We start from the raw sequence: 18,009 nt of genomic DNA on the forward strand, positions 1-18,009 counted from the left end.
GTGAGGAGATATATTTTTGGAAGAAGAAATACAGAGATGAAATATAATAAGGCAAATAGAGAAAAAGTCTTTCCACTATGAGGTAAACATACGCTCATGAATTAGCAACTAATGATAATGATCTAAGATTTTGATGTATCACTAGGATGGGATAAATTAAGAAACAGAATCAATAACTCTTAGAAAGGAAATGGATACAGGTTTGAAAAATAAACTAATTGAAAGGCCAAGGTGATAGAATAGGGGTAAAGGATGTTAGCTTTTTCAGACAGTCTCCAAAGATGTTACAGACAAAATGATTTCTTATGTTGTAAAATTCTAAAGTGCATCTAATCACACCAGAGGAGCTGGCATTATTTTTTCAGTAAATACTGAGTAATATTTTCAACATCACATAGTGCTGAAATAATTTTGATGTGTGCTTAAAACATTTATCATGAATACGTCTTTAATTATTTTGTTTGAAAATATGTGGCGTAACACCAACTTCAAAACCACCAACTTAGCCCATGTGAAGTTGCTCCTCATACAATTTTATTGAAGATAGTAGGTTGTTTAGACAAGGCACAGCTTTAGTCAAAATGTGGATAAAATGTGTCATACAAAAATGCTAATTGATCACTAATTAAGTTGCGCAGCTTGATTTCAACTTTGAGAATGTTAAATGTCAACATGATGATTGGTGTTCCTGCTGTAATTCAATGACAATCTGGAATAATTTAAAACAGAAAATTGTGACCACAATTTTAACTAAATACAGCAAAAGGATTTCAATTGAAACTAGCATTCTCTTAATTAATTTCTTCTTATTAGCAAACATCATGAGAAACATTCATCTGACCTTAGCTGAAAGCAGTAACTAAGAAGTAATGTTAGTCACTCAATGCTAACAGCAGGTTTAGATCAGTGCCAGCTCCTGAATACTTCAACTGAAGCTACTGGATAGCACTAAGATGTGGTTCTGCTATAATGATGGTGACTGTATTTCAATAGTTTATTGCCTAATCAGCACTTACAGGCATGCTGCTGTATTTAAACTAACCACATGAGGTATTAGCTTTGTGAATAAAAGGTTTTAAACTGTTGTTTTCAATTTAAGGTTAAAAAAAAAGGGAACCAGTGACCTCCTTTTAGTCCTGGCTAGCACTAAGCCAGCATGGCCAGTTTATGATAGGGGCCAGGTCACGTGCTTTTGCAATACATGGGCTAGTACCTGCATGCAAAGGCAGAAGCAGATGGCGTGGAATTGGAAAGATGGACTGTCACAGAGACATTAGACAAAGTGGAAAGGTGTCCCAGATAGAGATACCAGAACTGTACATGTTGTGGTAAGCATAGGAGAAAGATGGATTTCTATAAGTTACCAGACAGAAAGCAGGTAGGAGGCCTTTCCCTGGTTGAAGAGATGGGATGTAGAAATTTAATGTCTTTGAAGGATTCAACCCTGGTGTGGCCAATGGAAAGAATCCCTGGAATAAGCATCACTGATGAACGGTTTGGGAATGCTCAAACAACTGAGGACATACAATGCCCACTAGAAATTACAACTCAACAGAATAGAATGAGGCAAACCCACTGGGAAGGAGCAGTAACTTAGACTAAGTCCTTTGACAAGCTGCTGCCTAGGAGGCTGCCAAATAAGATAAGAGCCCAGTGTTAGGGGCAAGGTATTGGCATGGATAGAGGATTGGCTGACTGGAAGAAGGTAGAGAGTAGGGGTAATGAGATCTTCTTCAGGATGGCAGATGGTGATGAGTGGAGTTCGGCAGGGGCCTGTGTAGGAGCCACAACTATTCACATTATACATGAACAATTTGGGTGAAGGAACTGAGAACATTGCTGTTACGTTTGCAGATGACACAAAGATAGGTGGAGGGACAGGTAGTGTTGAGGAAGTGGGGAGCGTGCAGAAGGATGTGGACAGACGAGGAGAGTGGGCACAGAATTAGCAGATGGGATACAATGTGGGAAAGTGTGAGGTTATGCACTTTTCTAGGAAGAAAAGAAGCATGGATTGTTTTCTAAAGGAGAAAGGCTTCTGAAATCTGAAGCAGAAAGGGACTTAGGATTCCTAGTTCAGGATTCTCTAAAGTTTAACAAGTAGGTTCAGTTAGCTGTTAGGAAGCAAATGCAATATGAGCATTCATTTCAAGAGAGCTGGAATACAAGAGCAGAGATGTACTGCTGAAGCTGTATAATGCTCTAGTCACACTGTTTTCAGAATACTGTGAGCAGGTTTAGGTCTTGTATCTAAGTAAGGATGTGCTGGCACTGGAGGCAGCCCAGAGGAGATTAAGAGTGATGCTGGGAATGAGGGGCTTGTAATATGAGGAATAGGTCTGTACTCGATGGAGTTTAGATGGTTGAGGGGGATTAGAGTCATAGATCAAAGAGATGTACAGCATGGAAACAGACCCGACGGTCCAACCTGTGCATGCCGACCAGATATCCCAACCCAATCTAGTCCCACCTGCCAGCACCTGGCCCATATCCCTCCAAACCCTTCCTATTCATATACCCATCCAGATGCCTTTTAAATGTTGCAATTGTACCAGCCTCCACCACTTTCTCTGGCAGCTCATTCCATATACGTACCACCCTCTGAGTGAAAAAGTTGCCCCTTAGCTGTCTTTTATATCCTTCCCTCTCACCCAAAACCCATGCGCTTTTGTTCTGGACTCCCCAACCCCAGGGAAAAGACTTTGCCTATTTACCCTATCCAAGCCCCTCATAATTTTGTAAACCTCTATAAGGTCACCCCTCAGCCTCTGACGCTCCAGGGAAAATAGCCCCAGCCTGTTCAGCCTCTACCTATAGCTCAAATCCTCCAACCCTGGTAACATCCTTGTAAATCTTTTCTGAACCCTTTCAAGTTTCACAACATCTTTCTGATAGGAAGGAGACCAGAATTGCACGCAATATTCCAAGAGTGACCTAACCAATGTCCTGTACAGCCGCAACATGACCTCCCAACTCCTGCACTCAACACTCTGACCAATAAAGAAAAGCATGCCAAACGCCTTCTTCATTATCCTATCTACGTGCAACTCCACTGTCAAGGAGCTATGAACCTGCACTCCCTAGGAGTTTACCATTAAGTGTATAAGTCCTGCTAAGATTTGCTTTCCCAAAATGCAGCACCTCGCATTTATCTGAATTAAACTCCATCTGCCACTTCTCAGCTCATTGGCCCATCTGGTCCAGATTCTGTTGTAATCTGAGGCAACCTTCTTTGCTGTCCACTACACCTCCAATTTTGATGTCATCTGCAAACTTACTAACTGTACCTCTTATGCTCGCATCCAAATCATTTATGTAAATGACAAAAGGTAGAGGACCCAGCACCGATCCTTGTGGCACTCCACTGGTCACAGCCTCCAGTCTGAAAAACAACCCTCCACCACCACCCTATGTCTTCTACCTTTGAACCAGTTCTGTACCCAAAGGGCTAGTTCTCCCTGTATTCCATGAGATCTAACCTTGCTAATCAGTCTCCCATGGGGAACCTTGTCAACGCCTTACCAAAGTCCATGTAGATCACATCTACTGCTCTGCCCTCATCAATTCTCTTTGTTCAGAAAACTGAAGACTTGGATAAAATGGACATGGAGAAGATATTTCCACTCGCAGGAGAGACTAGGGCCTGATGATACAGCCTCAGACTGAACTGACAACCCTATAGAAGTGAGATCAGGAGGAATGTCTTCAACCAGAGTGTGGTGAATCTGTGGAATTCATTGCCACAAGGGGCTGAGGAGACCAAGTCATTGAGTGTGTTTAAGACAGAGATAGATAGGTTCTTGATTGGTAAAGGGATCAAGGATTATGGGGAGAAGGCAGGAGAATGAGGTTGAGAAATATGTCAGCCATAATTGAATCACAGAGCAGACTCGATGGGATGCATGGCCTAATTCTGCTCCATTCTATTATGGTCTTAGGCTTCTCCAAATGCACATGAAAATATTGTATATAAATGCAAACTCCATCTTAGATTTCCTAACCTAGCTGGAAAGAAAGTGAATATTTGTTATACTCCAAAAAGAATTAGTAGCCACAAGTTTGCAAAGATCAGTTTTAAGGAAATTCTAATGATAGAAACTGTCCATTAACTGTTAAAGACAATATTTATTTCAACTCAAATGGTGCCATTGTAAAGACTGACAGAATGTATACATTTTGCATAAGTATCCCTTGTGGAGTAAGTATTTCCACAAGATATGTGGATAGTTGGGGTTAGTGCACTGAGTGTGTAATAACAAGAGGTGATACTTAAGCCAATCTTCAAATGAACATGATCTAAACCATATGTATTCTACTTATTTTGGTTTATCTAATTCTGAGTTTTAAATTGCAAACAGGAACAGAGAACCACTTTTTCTTTCGTCATAAGAGAATGACATGAAATGGTTTGTTTTATTTATTGCATTTTAATATAGCGTATATTGATCTGTTTGCCATTCAGGTAATGAGAGCTACTACTCTTGCCTCATCATTTCTCTGATGTGAAAGACTGATATTGCAGAATTACTCATTCCATTCATACAGCCATGAGTGGCTTGTAGAAGTGCCATGATGAAGTATTTTCCGGTTTTATGAGTAAATACTAAGCACTGAAGCATAAGACCTTTTCATTGACCTTAATCCAAGAAGACATAAACCAGGGATAGAAACAAAATTTGACTAATTTTTCAATAAAATTATTTGAAAAATGTTTTTTGATATGAGATAGATCACAATCTGGAATTGATTGTAACCAAGTGATTATCTTAGATAATATGAATCATGGGTTTCAGAGAGTGGTATGAATAACCAAAGGATTCATTCAAGCATATTTCTGTATCTGTGCTTGAATATAAAGTAGACATTTTGGTATTATAGTAATAATGATTGTCAAGAGCTTTATGCAAAATTGTTTTCTTAAATTAAATTAACTCTTAAATTATTTCCTGATAAATACATTTCTGGTTCTATATTTCATGCATAATTGGGAAAAAAAACACATGAAAGAGAAATGATGAGAAAAACATAACCTGGAGAGATTTGTGGTTCCAGTTGTGATTTAATAAAATTGTATAAAGCAACCTATTGGCTACCAATATCCCCAATATGAATAAAGTTTAAAGGTTTTGATGTACAAAAGAGTCTTTTTCATATTTCTAATATTGTTACTTGTCTTCCTCCTTTGTCCACTGGTGATAGGTCACAGATTCAAGCTGATCTCTAAGAATTATTGCTTTAACCATCGGGGACTTTTTGTGCTACATATTTATTGGCTCAAGAGGAAGATATGGTGATATTAAAAAGCAAACCTAGAGACCGGAATAAATTCTAAAATTAAGATTAAATGTGGGAAATAGCTATCGCACAAAAACGCTATCACTGCTCCTGAGTGGTAAGCTATACGTGTTTTTTTTGTCTAATTTATTGAAGAGTTATATTTGTACATACAGTATAAATATTCAGATTCAAATTTAATAGGGGACTTCATAATAGATTGTCTATGTCCATTTAAATTATGTGATATTCAGCTCCATCTATTATTTTCCATAAATGATACCTTGTCTTAAAGGCATATCAATTCCTTGTAGTTTTTCTTTCTGTGATCTTGTAGTTACTTACTATTGAGCCAGGTGGCCCGGGTGGCCCAGGTGGCCCAGGACGTCCTATCCTTTTTCTCATTTGCCCTCTGGGATTTGGATGGGTCACTGTTCGGTTTCCAGCACTCTTTGAAATTTCATGATGTCTGTCATTCTCCCAATGGAATGTCTCTTCAATATGATCCATTTCCGTGGTCCCTGCTTTCGAACCAATTTCTCCTTTGTTGTTCTCACCTCGGAAATGTTTGCCCTCTAGATCAATGTCGACTTCATACCACCTCATCCTCTTCGAGTCTGCAAGGTTATCATGTTCTGCCACCATGTTTTCCTTCTGCTGTGAACCTGTCTCCTTTTGAGACCAGATCATATCTCGAGGTGTTGAAATTGATGAAATTGTCTGCAAATCTGTGTAAGCTTTTGGAGTGGTTAATGACATTGTGGATTCATCAGACACCACTAAACCCCCATCCTGTTTATCTCCATGGATTGTGATACCTTCTTGATCTTCTGTATTTGATAAGTAGAACCCTTCACCAATAAGTTCATCAAGTTTATTAGAAGTCTCTAAATTAGTCCAGTCGTCATTCTTTCCCTGCATTTTATTGAGTCTGAAATCAAGAACTTGTGGAATAGCATTTGAAATACCTGTAGAATTAAGTGTGAATGTTGGATTGCTGATATTTATACCAGGCCAGGCTGGTCCTGAATTTGCGATTTCATTGTAAGTAAAGTTTAGCAGTTCTGTGCTACCGTGTTGATCATCTTCAATTGACTGTCCTGGTCCAGCATTTGTAACAGAAATATCCACAGGGGGATTCTTCCTTGGAGATCCCTGAGCTAGATTCTCAGACAAGGTAGATCTTGCATGTGTCCTAGGGGTTGTATACTCAGAACCCTGAGGAGAAATGAAAACAGTTAGCAAAGGGAACTTTTCCACAAATTATAATTCTAAAAAGTGCAGTTTGTTGAAATAGAAACAACTAATTACCTTTTAAATCTAGAAACATAATGAGTAATAATGCATTCACTCAGACTGAAGTCCAGAGCATGTGGAATACATTAAACGGAGTGAAGATTTATATTACTTTCTTTGGGAAATTATTGTCTCACCTTCTATTGCTTCAAAATGTAAGCTCATGTCAGCACTGCTATCTGTTCATCATTTACTTTTTTCAAACCGTATGAGTGATATTTTGAACCAATCTCTTGAGATGAAGCATGCTTCCAGAATTTAGTTTTGACATCAAGTTGCACTGTTAAGCTTTTATTCAATTTAAATTTCACATTATGTTATATCTACAGTTACACAATGGCACAGATTTTATTGCAGTAATGATGGAGAAATTGTCAGCGTTTGCTGTCATTTCTCCTCTGAAACTGATGCCGATGTCTGAAGTTCGTACATATACTGTTAAATGTGAGAATACTGCTGTCAGTGATTCTACGCTTTTCCAGAAGACAGGTTGTTGTTAAGCTCTTTCTTGACTGGAGTCAAATGGAAATCAGACTTAAACTTTCCAATTGAGATTGATGTGGATGTGCTTTGAAAATGAGGAAACATTACATCATGTTTATTCAGAAGAAAAGTTTAAGCCAAAAGAAGAGTTATTTTGGGATGAACTCATTTATTACCTTTTCATTGGTTATTTGCCTACTTTCCTGTACTGTTAGGCTGCTGCCCTCTGATCTCTTCCCTCCTCACCTTTGCCAGACTGCAGCAAACTGATTTATGGCTGTTGTTTGTTTTTCAGCATTGAACTCATCTGTCTTTGCCCTGGTAACAACAGACTGGGACAACACTCTCAGGGAGGAACAGGACAACTACCTCAGCTCTGTGAGGATCCAACAGTTTGCCCACACCATGAGGATGCAGGGACTGTCCCAGTTATAAGGCCATGGATAAATGGACTTTGGGTTCAAACAACTGTATAAATCTAAAAGGGGTTTAAAAACCACAAGTATTAACGTGCATAGTTTTAAATCCAACACATAAATGCATTTCCATGTTGGGCTTTCTGGCCAATATCATAGTAGACCTCTCATTTCTGCAGGAATTTGGGATACTGCACCTCAGCAGCCATAGGAAATGGTCGAGTTTGGAGCCTCATGGGCCATTGATTTGCTCGGGGCGACAATGATAGCCGCTTCTCTGGCCTGGGTATTCTGCTGTGAGGTTATGTCCAGGAACGCTCCCCTGAGACTGTTTCAGGTGTATGCTCCAGCAGTAAAAAGTCAGTGGTTGCCCATTCTGCAGCAGCTCCCACTGGTCACATCCAAGCCTGGCTGGAGACTTCAACTGCATCATCAATGCAGATGGACATTCCAGAACGGTTAAAGTTGCCAAGCTGAATGACGTCTTCAACACCCCCCCCCCCCCACAGATGAAATGCAGCGCACATACACCAGGTCACAGCCAGACGAATCTGTCTGCTCAAGGATAGTTTTCCCGTCAGATCGATTGATGTCAAACTGGTGTTCCTCTCTGACCACTGTCACCTACAGGATGACCAGCAAGCCAGCAAGGGAATGTGGAAGTTGAATATGAAACTATTTACCCCAGAACACATCAAGGAGCTCAAAAGGGATTACACAGGGTGAACCATGAGGGCTCCTCTGAGTCTCCATCAGACTGGTGAGAGAGATGGGGAAAACTGTCCAAACTCCAGAAAAGTGTGCAGAACCTGCTCCTGCTGCTGACAATGGTGGTCAATGTCACTGTGGATTTCCATTAAGTGAATAGCCAGCAAGCTATTGCCTCGGACACCTTCAAGATAACTTTACAGTCCAGGGTCTGCACCATGGAGGAGGATGAGACATGCCCATGATTCTCCTTCCAGAAGGTGCAAAGGGGAAGCTCTGTGTTCAGCAGACTGAGGGAGGAAGATGGCTTGGTAACAACATCTCAGACTGACATCCTGAGGATCAGCAAGTTCTTTTACACCACACTGTATGACAGGAAGCCCATAGACAGTGCGAACCCCCCTCCCCCACATCGCTCCCAGTCATTCCTGTCCTCTACCATTGAGGTCTTAGGTGATGGCACGTGGGAGAGGCTGCTATCTCTGGATGAGTTGACCATACCCCTTGAGTCCTTAGAAAAGAATAGAACTCCCAGAAGTGATGGCTTACTAACCGATTTGTATTCGGCTCTGTGGGACTTAATTGGTCAGGACCTGCTGGAGATGTATAACATATGTGAATCCATGGGGTAAGGTATCATCACCCTCATCTGCAAGTGGAAGGGGGAGAGGGAGGAAATTAGAAATTGGTGACCGTGTTCACTATAGGACACAAATCACAAAATCCTGTAGAAGGTCATCGGTAACCAGGTCAGGTCTGCTCTGGGATCAGTGATTCTCCCCGACCAAACCAGTGCTGTACCAGGCAGGACGATCTCTGACAGTCTAGCACTCCTCAGGGACACGATTACCTACCTGAAGGGCAGGGGGGTGGATGCCTGCCTCATCAGCCTGGACCAGGAGAAGGCCTTTGACAGGATATTGCACACCTACATGTGGGATGTGCTCACCAAATTGGGCTTTGGGAAGGGAATCTGTAGTTGGATCCGACTGCTGTACACCAACAGCATTAGCGCAGTCTCAGTGGGAATCGGAAAGCTTCCCAGTCAGATCCGCAGTCAGGTAGGGCTGCCCTCTCTCTTCTGCCTTGTTTGTGTGTTGTATAGATCCTATTGCTGAGTCTATCAGAAAGGATGTGGGCCTGAGAGGGGTGACTACTCCAGGCAGCAGAGGTCTGCAGGTCAAAGCCTCCCTGTCCACGGATGGTATCGCCGTTTTCTACTTGGATCCGTTGTCAGTACACAGACTCCCCAGCATCTACAACCAGTTCAAACTGGTCATGGGAGTAAAGGGAAATCAAGGCAAGAGTGAGGCCGTGTTCTTTAGGAACTGGGCCCCCAATCCTTCATTCCCCTCACTGTCAGGACAGATTATCTGAATATGGTTCGGAGGGGCCGGGGCATATGCCAAAACTTTAGAGAAGCATATCACCAAGGTGACGCAGAAACTGGGCAGATGGGAGCACCAGTCCCTCTCCATTGCGGGTAAAAACCTGGTCATCAGGTGTGAGGTACTCTGTGTTGCTCTATTGGTGCAGGTCTGGCCTATTCCCTGAATCTGGGCTACTGCAGTCAACTGGGCCATCTTTCACTTCATTTATAGGCCAAAGATGGACTGAGTACAAGGGGACATTATCTATAAATAACCGGGCAAAGTGGTGGAAGAACATACCTAATGCCACCCTCATCCTGATGGCCACCTTTGTTTCCAGCTGCATCAAGCTGTGCGTAGACTCTCAGTATGCAAACACCAAGTGTCACTATACACTGAGATTCTACCTGTCCCTGATGATGTGAAGGATGGGACTGGCCTTGTTGCTGCAGGACACTCTAAGTCGTCAGACTGTTCTGTATCATCTGTCCCTTGTGGAGAAATTTGCAAACATCTTTTGACCACAAATCCATCAGGAAATGGTCAGCATGTAGCATCCTCGAGACCCTGCAGGAAGAAGGTGGATCCTGTTGGGTGGTTACCTGAGCAGACAGTTAAAACCATTTGGCAGAATGCCTCATCACCAGAACTTTCCAATAAGCACCGGGACATGACTTGGCTGGTGATGAGAAGAGTTCTGCCTATGAGATCCTTCATACATGCCCGGGCTCTCTGTGCCACCCCATGGTGCCCTTGAAATGGCTGGGGAGGGGATGAGACTGTCAGGCACCTCCTGCTGGACTGTGCCTTTGGAAAGGCAGTCTGGAGAAAGGTGCAGTGGTTTTCATCGAGATGCAGGACTCCGTGCTCTACGGTCTGCTCCCTGGGACACACACCCAGACAAACATCGACTGTGCCTGGAAGAACATCAACTCAGTGAAAGGTGCACTTCGGTCTGTCCAAAACCTGCTGGTCTTCCAGTTGAAGGAGTTGACTCTGGCTGGGTGTTGCAGTTTGGTATATTCCAAGGTCCAGGACTACGTGCTGAGGGACGCACTGAAGCTTGGGGCAACTGCTACCAAGGCGCAGTGGGGTAAGACCACCAATGTAAGGTTTTTCTGACAAAGAATAACTGGGGTCCATTCAGTAATCAGACCCTCCCTGATGTCTCAGCTAAATGCCAAGAGTTTAATTGTAAATAGAGAGAAAGCCGAACCCCAATGTTTGTTTTCTTCATTACAAGTAGAGAGAGTGTAGACCTGAATGGCTTCATTAACTGTATGTACATAAAGATTCCCTCCTAATGAATAAAGTAAATTTTTGCAGTTAAACAAAATTGAACTCTGGAGTCAGTTCCAATTTTCTGGCAGCACTCAGCAATGCTGGCTGGAAGCCAAGCTTGCATCTGGCCTGATTAGGGGATGTGTGTTCCCAGACAACCAGGCAATGGGTTTGGGACCTGGACGTGGTCTGGCATCTGCTTCCTGAAAATCAAGCCTATTGCTCTTCTGCAGCAACAGTGGAAAACATTATGCTTTGCTGAATGAAGTGTAGCCAAAGTTTTAATAGTGTAAAATGTTCAAAATTACTATTGAATAGCCTCACTGGCTCTGAAAGAGCAACATTCTGTTTGTTTAATGTTAGATTTCTGAAGGGAGGTTCTAAATAAGCTTAAAGCTATGATAATTTAGGTTCTATCTTAATCCCATGTGTATATCACAATTGTTTATGTTGTTGTTTAGAGCTGAAAATGTGTTGCTGGAAAAGTGCAGCAGGTCAGGCAGCATCCAAGGAGCATGAGAATCGAGGTTTTGGGCATGAGTCCTTCTTCAGGAGTGTCAGATTCCTGAAGAAGGGCTCATGCCCGAAATGTCGATTCTCCTGCTCCTTGGATGCTGCCTGACCTGCTGCGCTTTTCCAGCAACACATTTTCAGCTCTGATCTCCAGCATTTGCAGTCCTCACTTTCTCCTCCTATGTTGTTGTTTAGTTTGGTTTGCTACCTGTGAGAATACTTCTTTGCGATTGGTTGGATATTCCCTAGCTTGGAGATTCCTTAACTTGGTATTTAAGTCAAACTGACATTGGGAAAGGGGAGGCCCATGCCTACACGGGTCCAAAGATCTTTGCTGTTTTCTTTGAACATTATTACTGTGCACAATTGATCAAAAGTTGCAGTCCATTATCTCTGAGCAGATTGTTCATATTCTTGAATATGATGATGGTATGTTTCATGTGCTCAGTAAGCAATAATAATGGGTACAGAAACATTTACTCATTTCAGAGAATTTCAGATTGAGTGCTGTGTTTCCACAAGAACAATCACTTTCAAATTTAAAGTTCAGTGCAATGATATTTCAGGGAGTCAGGCTTATGATTTGATTTTTAGGCTGCACACTGCTGAGGAATGATACAGTTCATGACTCAAGCTAAGGCAATGGCTCATGTATCAACTATCAATAAAGCAATCAGACTGCTCACCAATTCAGGAACTAGCTCTACTTTGAATTAGAGTCAACACTGCTTCTCTGATCAGGTGATTATTACAGCTGACCTTAAATGTTAGATGATAAATTCGCTTCCTATTACTTACCAACACATTTCCTTGATTTGAGGAAGAAGATATAACAATGCATAGATCCCGGGAGTACAGTCATAGTGTAATGGAGATGTACAGCATGGAAACAAACCCTTCAGTCCAACTTGTCCACGCTGATCGGGTATCCTAAATTAATCTATTCCCATTTGCCAGCATTTGGCCTATGCCAGTCTAAATCCTTCCTCTTCATTTACCCATCTAGGTGCCTTTTAAATGTTGTAACTATACCAGCCTCCACTACTTCCACTGGCAGCTCATTCCATACATGCATCAAAACATTGCCCCTTAGTCCTTTTAAATCTTTCCCCTCTCACCCTAAGCCTATGTCCTCTAGTTCTGGACTCCCTCACCCCAGGGAAGACACCTTGTCAATTAACCCTATCCATGCCCCTCATGATTTTATAAACTTCTATAAGAACGCCCCTCAGCCTCTGATGCTCCAGGGAAAACAACTCCAGCCTTTTCAGCCTCTTCCTGTAGCTCAAACCCTCCAACCCTGGCAACATCCTTGTAAATCTTTTCTGAATTCTTTCAAGTTTCATAACATACTTCTGATAGGAAGGAGACCAGAAATGCATGCAGTATTTCAAAAGTGGCCTAACCAATTTCCTGTACAGCCGCAATATGACCTCCCAACTCCAGTACTTAATACTCTGACCAATAAAGGAAATCATACCAAATGTCTTCTTTACTGTCCTATTTACCTGCACCTCCACTTTCTAGGAACTAAGATACTGCCCGCAGTACGAGCATGCAAACTAATATAAACAAACAAAAAGTGAAAATGTTCCCTTCTTTCAAATATATTTCCACAGAAGATGCAACATCTTCTTTGAAAATCTGATGGTAAGACAAATGGACTGTTGTCAACAGAATAGAATGAACAACTGAACTGAACAACTGGAGATTTTCAAAGTTATCACATTATTGCATATTTGCTGATGGATCAATATTAGTGAAAGCCATGTTTAACATTCAGGTTAAGCTATTATTTGGATAAAAGTATCCTGTAAAAGTCTATAGCTATTCACCTTTAAACTTAGCTACTTAATAATAATGCAAGCTTTATAAACCTTTCAGGAAATATATTTTAACATGGATACTTAAACATATCCAGGAGCCAAACTGTCTCCCAAGACTACAAGACAATATGCAAAGCTGTGCTATACTTCAAGAGGTAGAATGCTTTTGTGTTAATACTAATTATAAATAGATTTTCCTACCGTATTGTTGTCACCGTTAACAATAGCAGTCTGGCGTGCCAAAGTAACAAATAAACAGATCATTAAATAGATCTTCACCATGGTGCTGAGAGGCTGTATCAACTGCTCGAAGTAGATCCAAACATATGGAACTAAGTAGCTGAATGACATTTTAAGTGAAGACCACATTCAAGCCCTGCCCTTTCTAATGCTGTTGAGGAAATGCTTCAATGATTGAAATGTCATAATGAAATTTCACCCGCAGTTGTTATCTGACTGGTTGTTAACCCCCTGGAAAGTGAAGAAAAAAAGCTTTATTTTTGTTCTGAGCAAAATAGCTTCCAAATGGCTCTTCAGTACAAGTGAATTTGAATTTATGACATTTTCATCCGATGTGTCATTGAGACTAACTGGGATTGCACACACTCTGCCATTTCCAGGGCTAACACATTGTAAAACAATGCAAGTGAAATTTTTGGACGGGTTTCAAGTGCCAGTAACCTGGGTAAAACTCTTTGAGGAGTTTCATACATGCAAGCATCTGGGGATTCAATAAAGATTTGGCACTCAACAGTAAACCAGGCTTTAATAAGGTACTGGTAGCAGTCAGACAGGGATATTTTTAACAGTAAAAAAACCTTAACTATCTGTTGTAGCTGAACACTTATCACAGACAAAAAAAAATGTATGCTAGACAAATACACATGCCAGTGTCTGATAAAAGCAGACATGGAAAACACAGATTTTAAGACATTATAAAGGATTTCTCACAGTTTGGCTTGATTTTCTTTACAAATGAAATTCTATGAAGAATGAGGTAAGGAAATTTAATACAGTAATGTGTAATTCTATGCATCATTTTAACCTGCTCATTGTCTCAGTGACCTAAAATGGGTTAACAAATGTTTTAAAAAAGCAAAACAAAACAATATTGCAATAATTTCAAATATGTTGACTGCATTTATCACAGGCTGGACTTCCAAGGCTGAATAGGTGTCCAGAAGGGTTAAAAAAAAACACAGTAAAAAAAAACCATTAATACTACAAATAAAGCATGCTCCTTGTGTCCTCCATAGAGTCATACAGTTATACACTTCGGAAACAGACCTTTCAGTCTAACTTGCCTGCACCGACCAGACATTCCAATCTGACCTAGTCCCATTTGCCAGCATTTGGCCCATATCCTTCATATACCCATCCAGATACATTTTAAATGTTGTAATTGTATCCACCTCCACCACTTCTTCTTGCAGCATGTTCCTTACACGCACCAATCTCTGTGTGAAAACGTTGCTCGTTCAGGTCTGTTTAAAATTTCTCCACTCTCACCCTAAACCTATGTCCTCAAGTTTTGGTCTTCCCCACTACAGGAAAAAGACCTTGGCTATCTGCCTGATCCACGCCCCTCATGATTATATAAACCTCTAAAAGGTCACCCCTTAGCCTCGAATGCTCCAGGTAAAAAGGTCTCAGCCCATTGAACCTTTCCCTATAACTTAAACCCTCCAGTCTCGGCAACATCCTCGGAAACCTTTCTTGCACCCTCTCAAGGTAAACAACATCCTTCCCATAGAAGGTCTACCAGAATTGTATGCCGTATCCCAAAAATGGCCTAAACAATGTCCTGTACAGCCACAACATGACATCCCAACTCCGAGAGTTGAAAAGTGTGGCACTGGAAAAGCACAGCAAGTCAGGCAGCATCTGAGGAGCAGGTGACTTGGTGTTTCAGGCATAAGCCCTTCATCAGGAATGTGGAGGGGGAAGGGGACTGAAAGATAAATGGAGGGTTAAGGTGGGGCTGGGGCAAAGGTAGGAGGCAAGTGGGGGGCAGATTGTGATGGGTTGTGGGAAAGCTGGAACAGATAGGTGGAAGGAAGTTGGACAGATAGGACAGGTCAAGAAGGCGGTGTTGAGTTAGAGGGTTGGAACTTGAATGAGATGGAGGGAGTTGCTGAAATCCCAACTCAGATACTCAATGTTATGACCGATGAAGGCAAGCTTGTAAAATGTCTTCTTCACCACCCAGTCTACCTATGACTCCACTTTAAAGGAACTATGTACCTGTACCTCTACTTCCCTTTGTTTGAAAACACTCCCCAGAGCCCTACCATTTACTGCATAAATCCTGCCCTGATTTGCCTTACCAAAATGCAATACCTTAGACTTATCTAAATTAAACTCCATCTGCCACTCCTCGGCCATTAACCCATCTGATTCCTGATGAAGAGTTTACTCTTGAAACGTTGATTCTCCTGCTCCTCGGATGTTGTCTGATCAGCTGTGCTTTTCCAGCACCACGCTTTTTGACTCTGATCTCTAGCATTTGCAGTCTTCACTTTCTCCTCATTGACCCATCTGATCATGGTCCCATTGTATTCTGAGATAATCTTCATTGCCCACTACACCACCTATTTTGGTGTAATCTACAAACTTCCAACTTATATTCACATCCAAATCATTTATGTACATGATGAAAAGCAGTGGACACAGCACTGAACCTTGAGACACAACAATGGTCACAGACCTCCAGTCTGAAAAACAAACCTCTATCACCACGCTCTGTCTCCTACCTTCAAGCTAATTTTGTATCCAATTGTCGAACTACCCCGGATCCCATATGACTGAACCTTACTAATCATTTTATCATGTTGACTGCTTTGATGAAATCCATATAGACAAATGTCCATTTTTCTTTGTCCTCATTAATCTTCTTTGTCACTTCTTCAAAAAACTCAATCAGGTTGATGAAATACGACTTCCGACACATATAGCCATATTGACCATCCCTAGTCAGTCCTTGTCTTTCCAAATGCATATAAATCCCAACCAACAAACTTACCCACCACTGAGGTAAGGCTCACCTCCTTCTTTTCCTTACAGCTTTTCTAAATAATGGCACCACATTAGCCAATCTTCAATCTTCCAGCACCTCACTTGTGGCTATCGATGATACACAGATCTCTGCAAGTGGCCCAGCAATCACTTCATTCACTTTCCACAAAGGTCTGGCAAACGCCTGATCAGATCCTGTGGATTTATTTACCTTTATGCGTTTTATGATGTCCAGCACCTCTTCTTCTGTAATATGGACACTTTTCAAGACTATTTATTTCTCCAAGTTCCTTAGCTTCAATTTCCTTCTCCACATTAAGCACCCACATAAACTACTTGTATCTCATCCATCTCTTGAGGTTCCATGCATAAACAGCCTTGTTGATCTTTAAGGGACCTTATTCTCTCCCTAGTTATTCTTTTGCCCTAAATGTATTAATCGAATCTCTTTGGATTCTCCTTAACCCTATTTGCCAAAGCTATCTCCTGTTCCTGTTTTGCCCTCCTGATTTCCCTCTTAAGTATACTCCTACTGCCCTTATACTTTTCTATGGATTCACTCGATCTCAGCTGATAAATGCCTCCTTCATTTTCTTGACCAGAGCTTCAATTTCTCTCATTATCTAGCATTCCCTACACCTACCAACCTTGCCCTTCGCAGTAACAAGAACATACTGTCTCTGAATTTTTATTATTGCATTCTTAAAAGCCTCCCACTTCCTAACCATCCCTTAACCTGCAAATAGCCTCCCCCAAACATCTTTTGAAAGTTTCTGTACAATCCCATCAAAATTGGCCTTACTTCAATTTAGAACTTAAAAGTTTTGATTAGTTCTGTTATTTTCCATTATTATTTTAAAGCTAACAGACTTATGATCACTTGCCCGAAAGAGCTCCCCCACTGACACCTCATTCACTTGCCCTGCTTATTTCCCAACTATAGGTCAAGTCTTGCTCCTTCTCTAGTAAGTACATCCACATATTGAATAAGAAAGTTTTTTTGTCCACACTTAACAAATTTCTCCCATCCAAGCCTTTAACACAATGACTTTCTCAGTGTAAATTTAGAAAGTTAAAATCCCCTTTCTCTGCAAACCATTTTTTCTTCTGGATATCTGAGATCTCCTTACATATTTGCTTCTCAATTTCCTGCTGACTATCAGACACCTACAATACAATGCCAAGAACCCTCTTCTTATTTCTCAGTTCCACGCAAATTACTTCACTGGACAATCTCCCAGGAATGTCCTCCTTAAATACAGTTCTAATATTCTCCCGAACCAAAAACACCATACCCCTCCCTTCTTACACCACCCCACTTTTCTATCCTTCCTACAGCATCTGTACGCTGGAACATTAAGCTGCCAAACCTGTCCATCCCTGAGCCATGCTTCTGGAATACAGTCAGTTCTTCTATAATGCAATGGCTGCGTTCTTGTGCAGCCCTGTGTTATAGAAAAATTGCGCTTTAGAAACAGCATTTAAAGTGTTGGTGTTACAATCACATGACAGCTAACACATGTTTTAAAGGTTTGTGTTTTAGAAACAACGTTCGCAATTCATCAATCATGTTACAGTGAATTTGCATTGATGAAACACAAATAATACAGCAGAATAACCTGTTGCTATGATATCCCAGTTCCATGTTCCGAACCATGCCCTAAGTTCATCTGTCTTAACTGTCAGGCCTCTTGCATTGAAGTAAATGCAATTTAATTTATTAATCTTACCTTGGTCTCTGCCAAACTCTTGTTTGCCTTGACTATTTGACTTGCTCCCCTTAGCTAGTGTACTAGCTGTAGCCTTTTCTCGCTCTTGCTTTGGTTC

The 18,009-nt window shown here is 41.3% G+C and overlaps 1 protein-coding gene across 1 annotated transcript in view; it reads right to left on the minus strand.

Annotated features, from left to right (window-relative positions):
* The window catches only part of LOC132825650 (collagen alpha-1(X) chain-like), a 105,704-nt gene extending 92,186 nt beyond the window's left edge, over positions 1–13,518 (minus strand). The window contains exons 1-2 of the mRNA XM_060841019.1: positions 13,369–13,518; positions 5,620–6,492 (exon numbers count right to left, since the gene is read on the minus strand). Of these exons, the coding sequence (XP_060697002.1) occupies positions 5,620–6,492; positions 13,369–13,518 (1,023 nt within the window). The remainder of the gene's footprint in view (positions 1–5,619; positions 6,493–13,368) is intronic.
* Between the last annotated feature and the right edge of the window lie 4,491 nt (positions 13,519–18,009).

The sequence above is a fragment of the Hemiscyllium ocellatum genome, chromosome 21, assembly GCF_020745735.1.
Source record: "Hemiscyllium ocellatum isolate sHemOce1 chromosome 21, sHemOce1.pat.X.cur, whole genome shotgun sequence".
In the NCBI taxonomy this organism is placed as follows: domain Eukaryota; kingdom Metazoa; phylum Chordata; class Chondrichthyes; order Orectolobiformes; family Hemiscylliidae; genus Hemiscyllium; species Hemiscyllium ocellatum.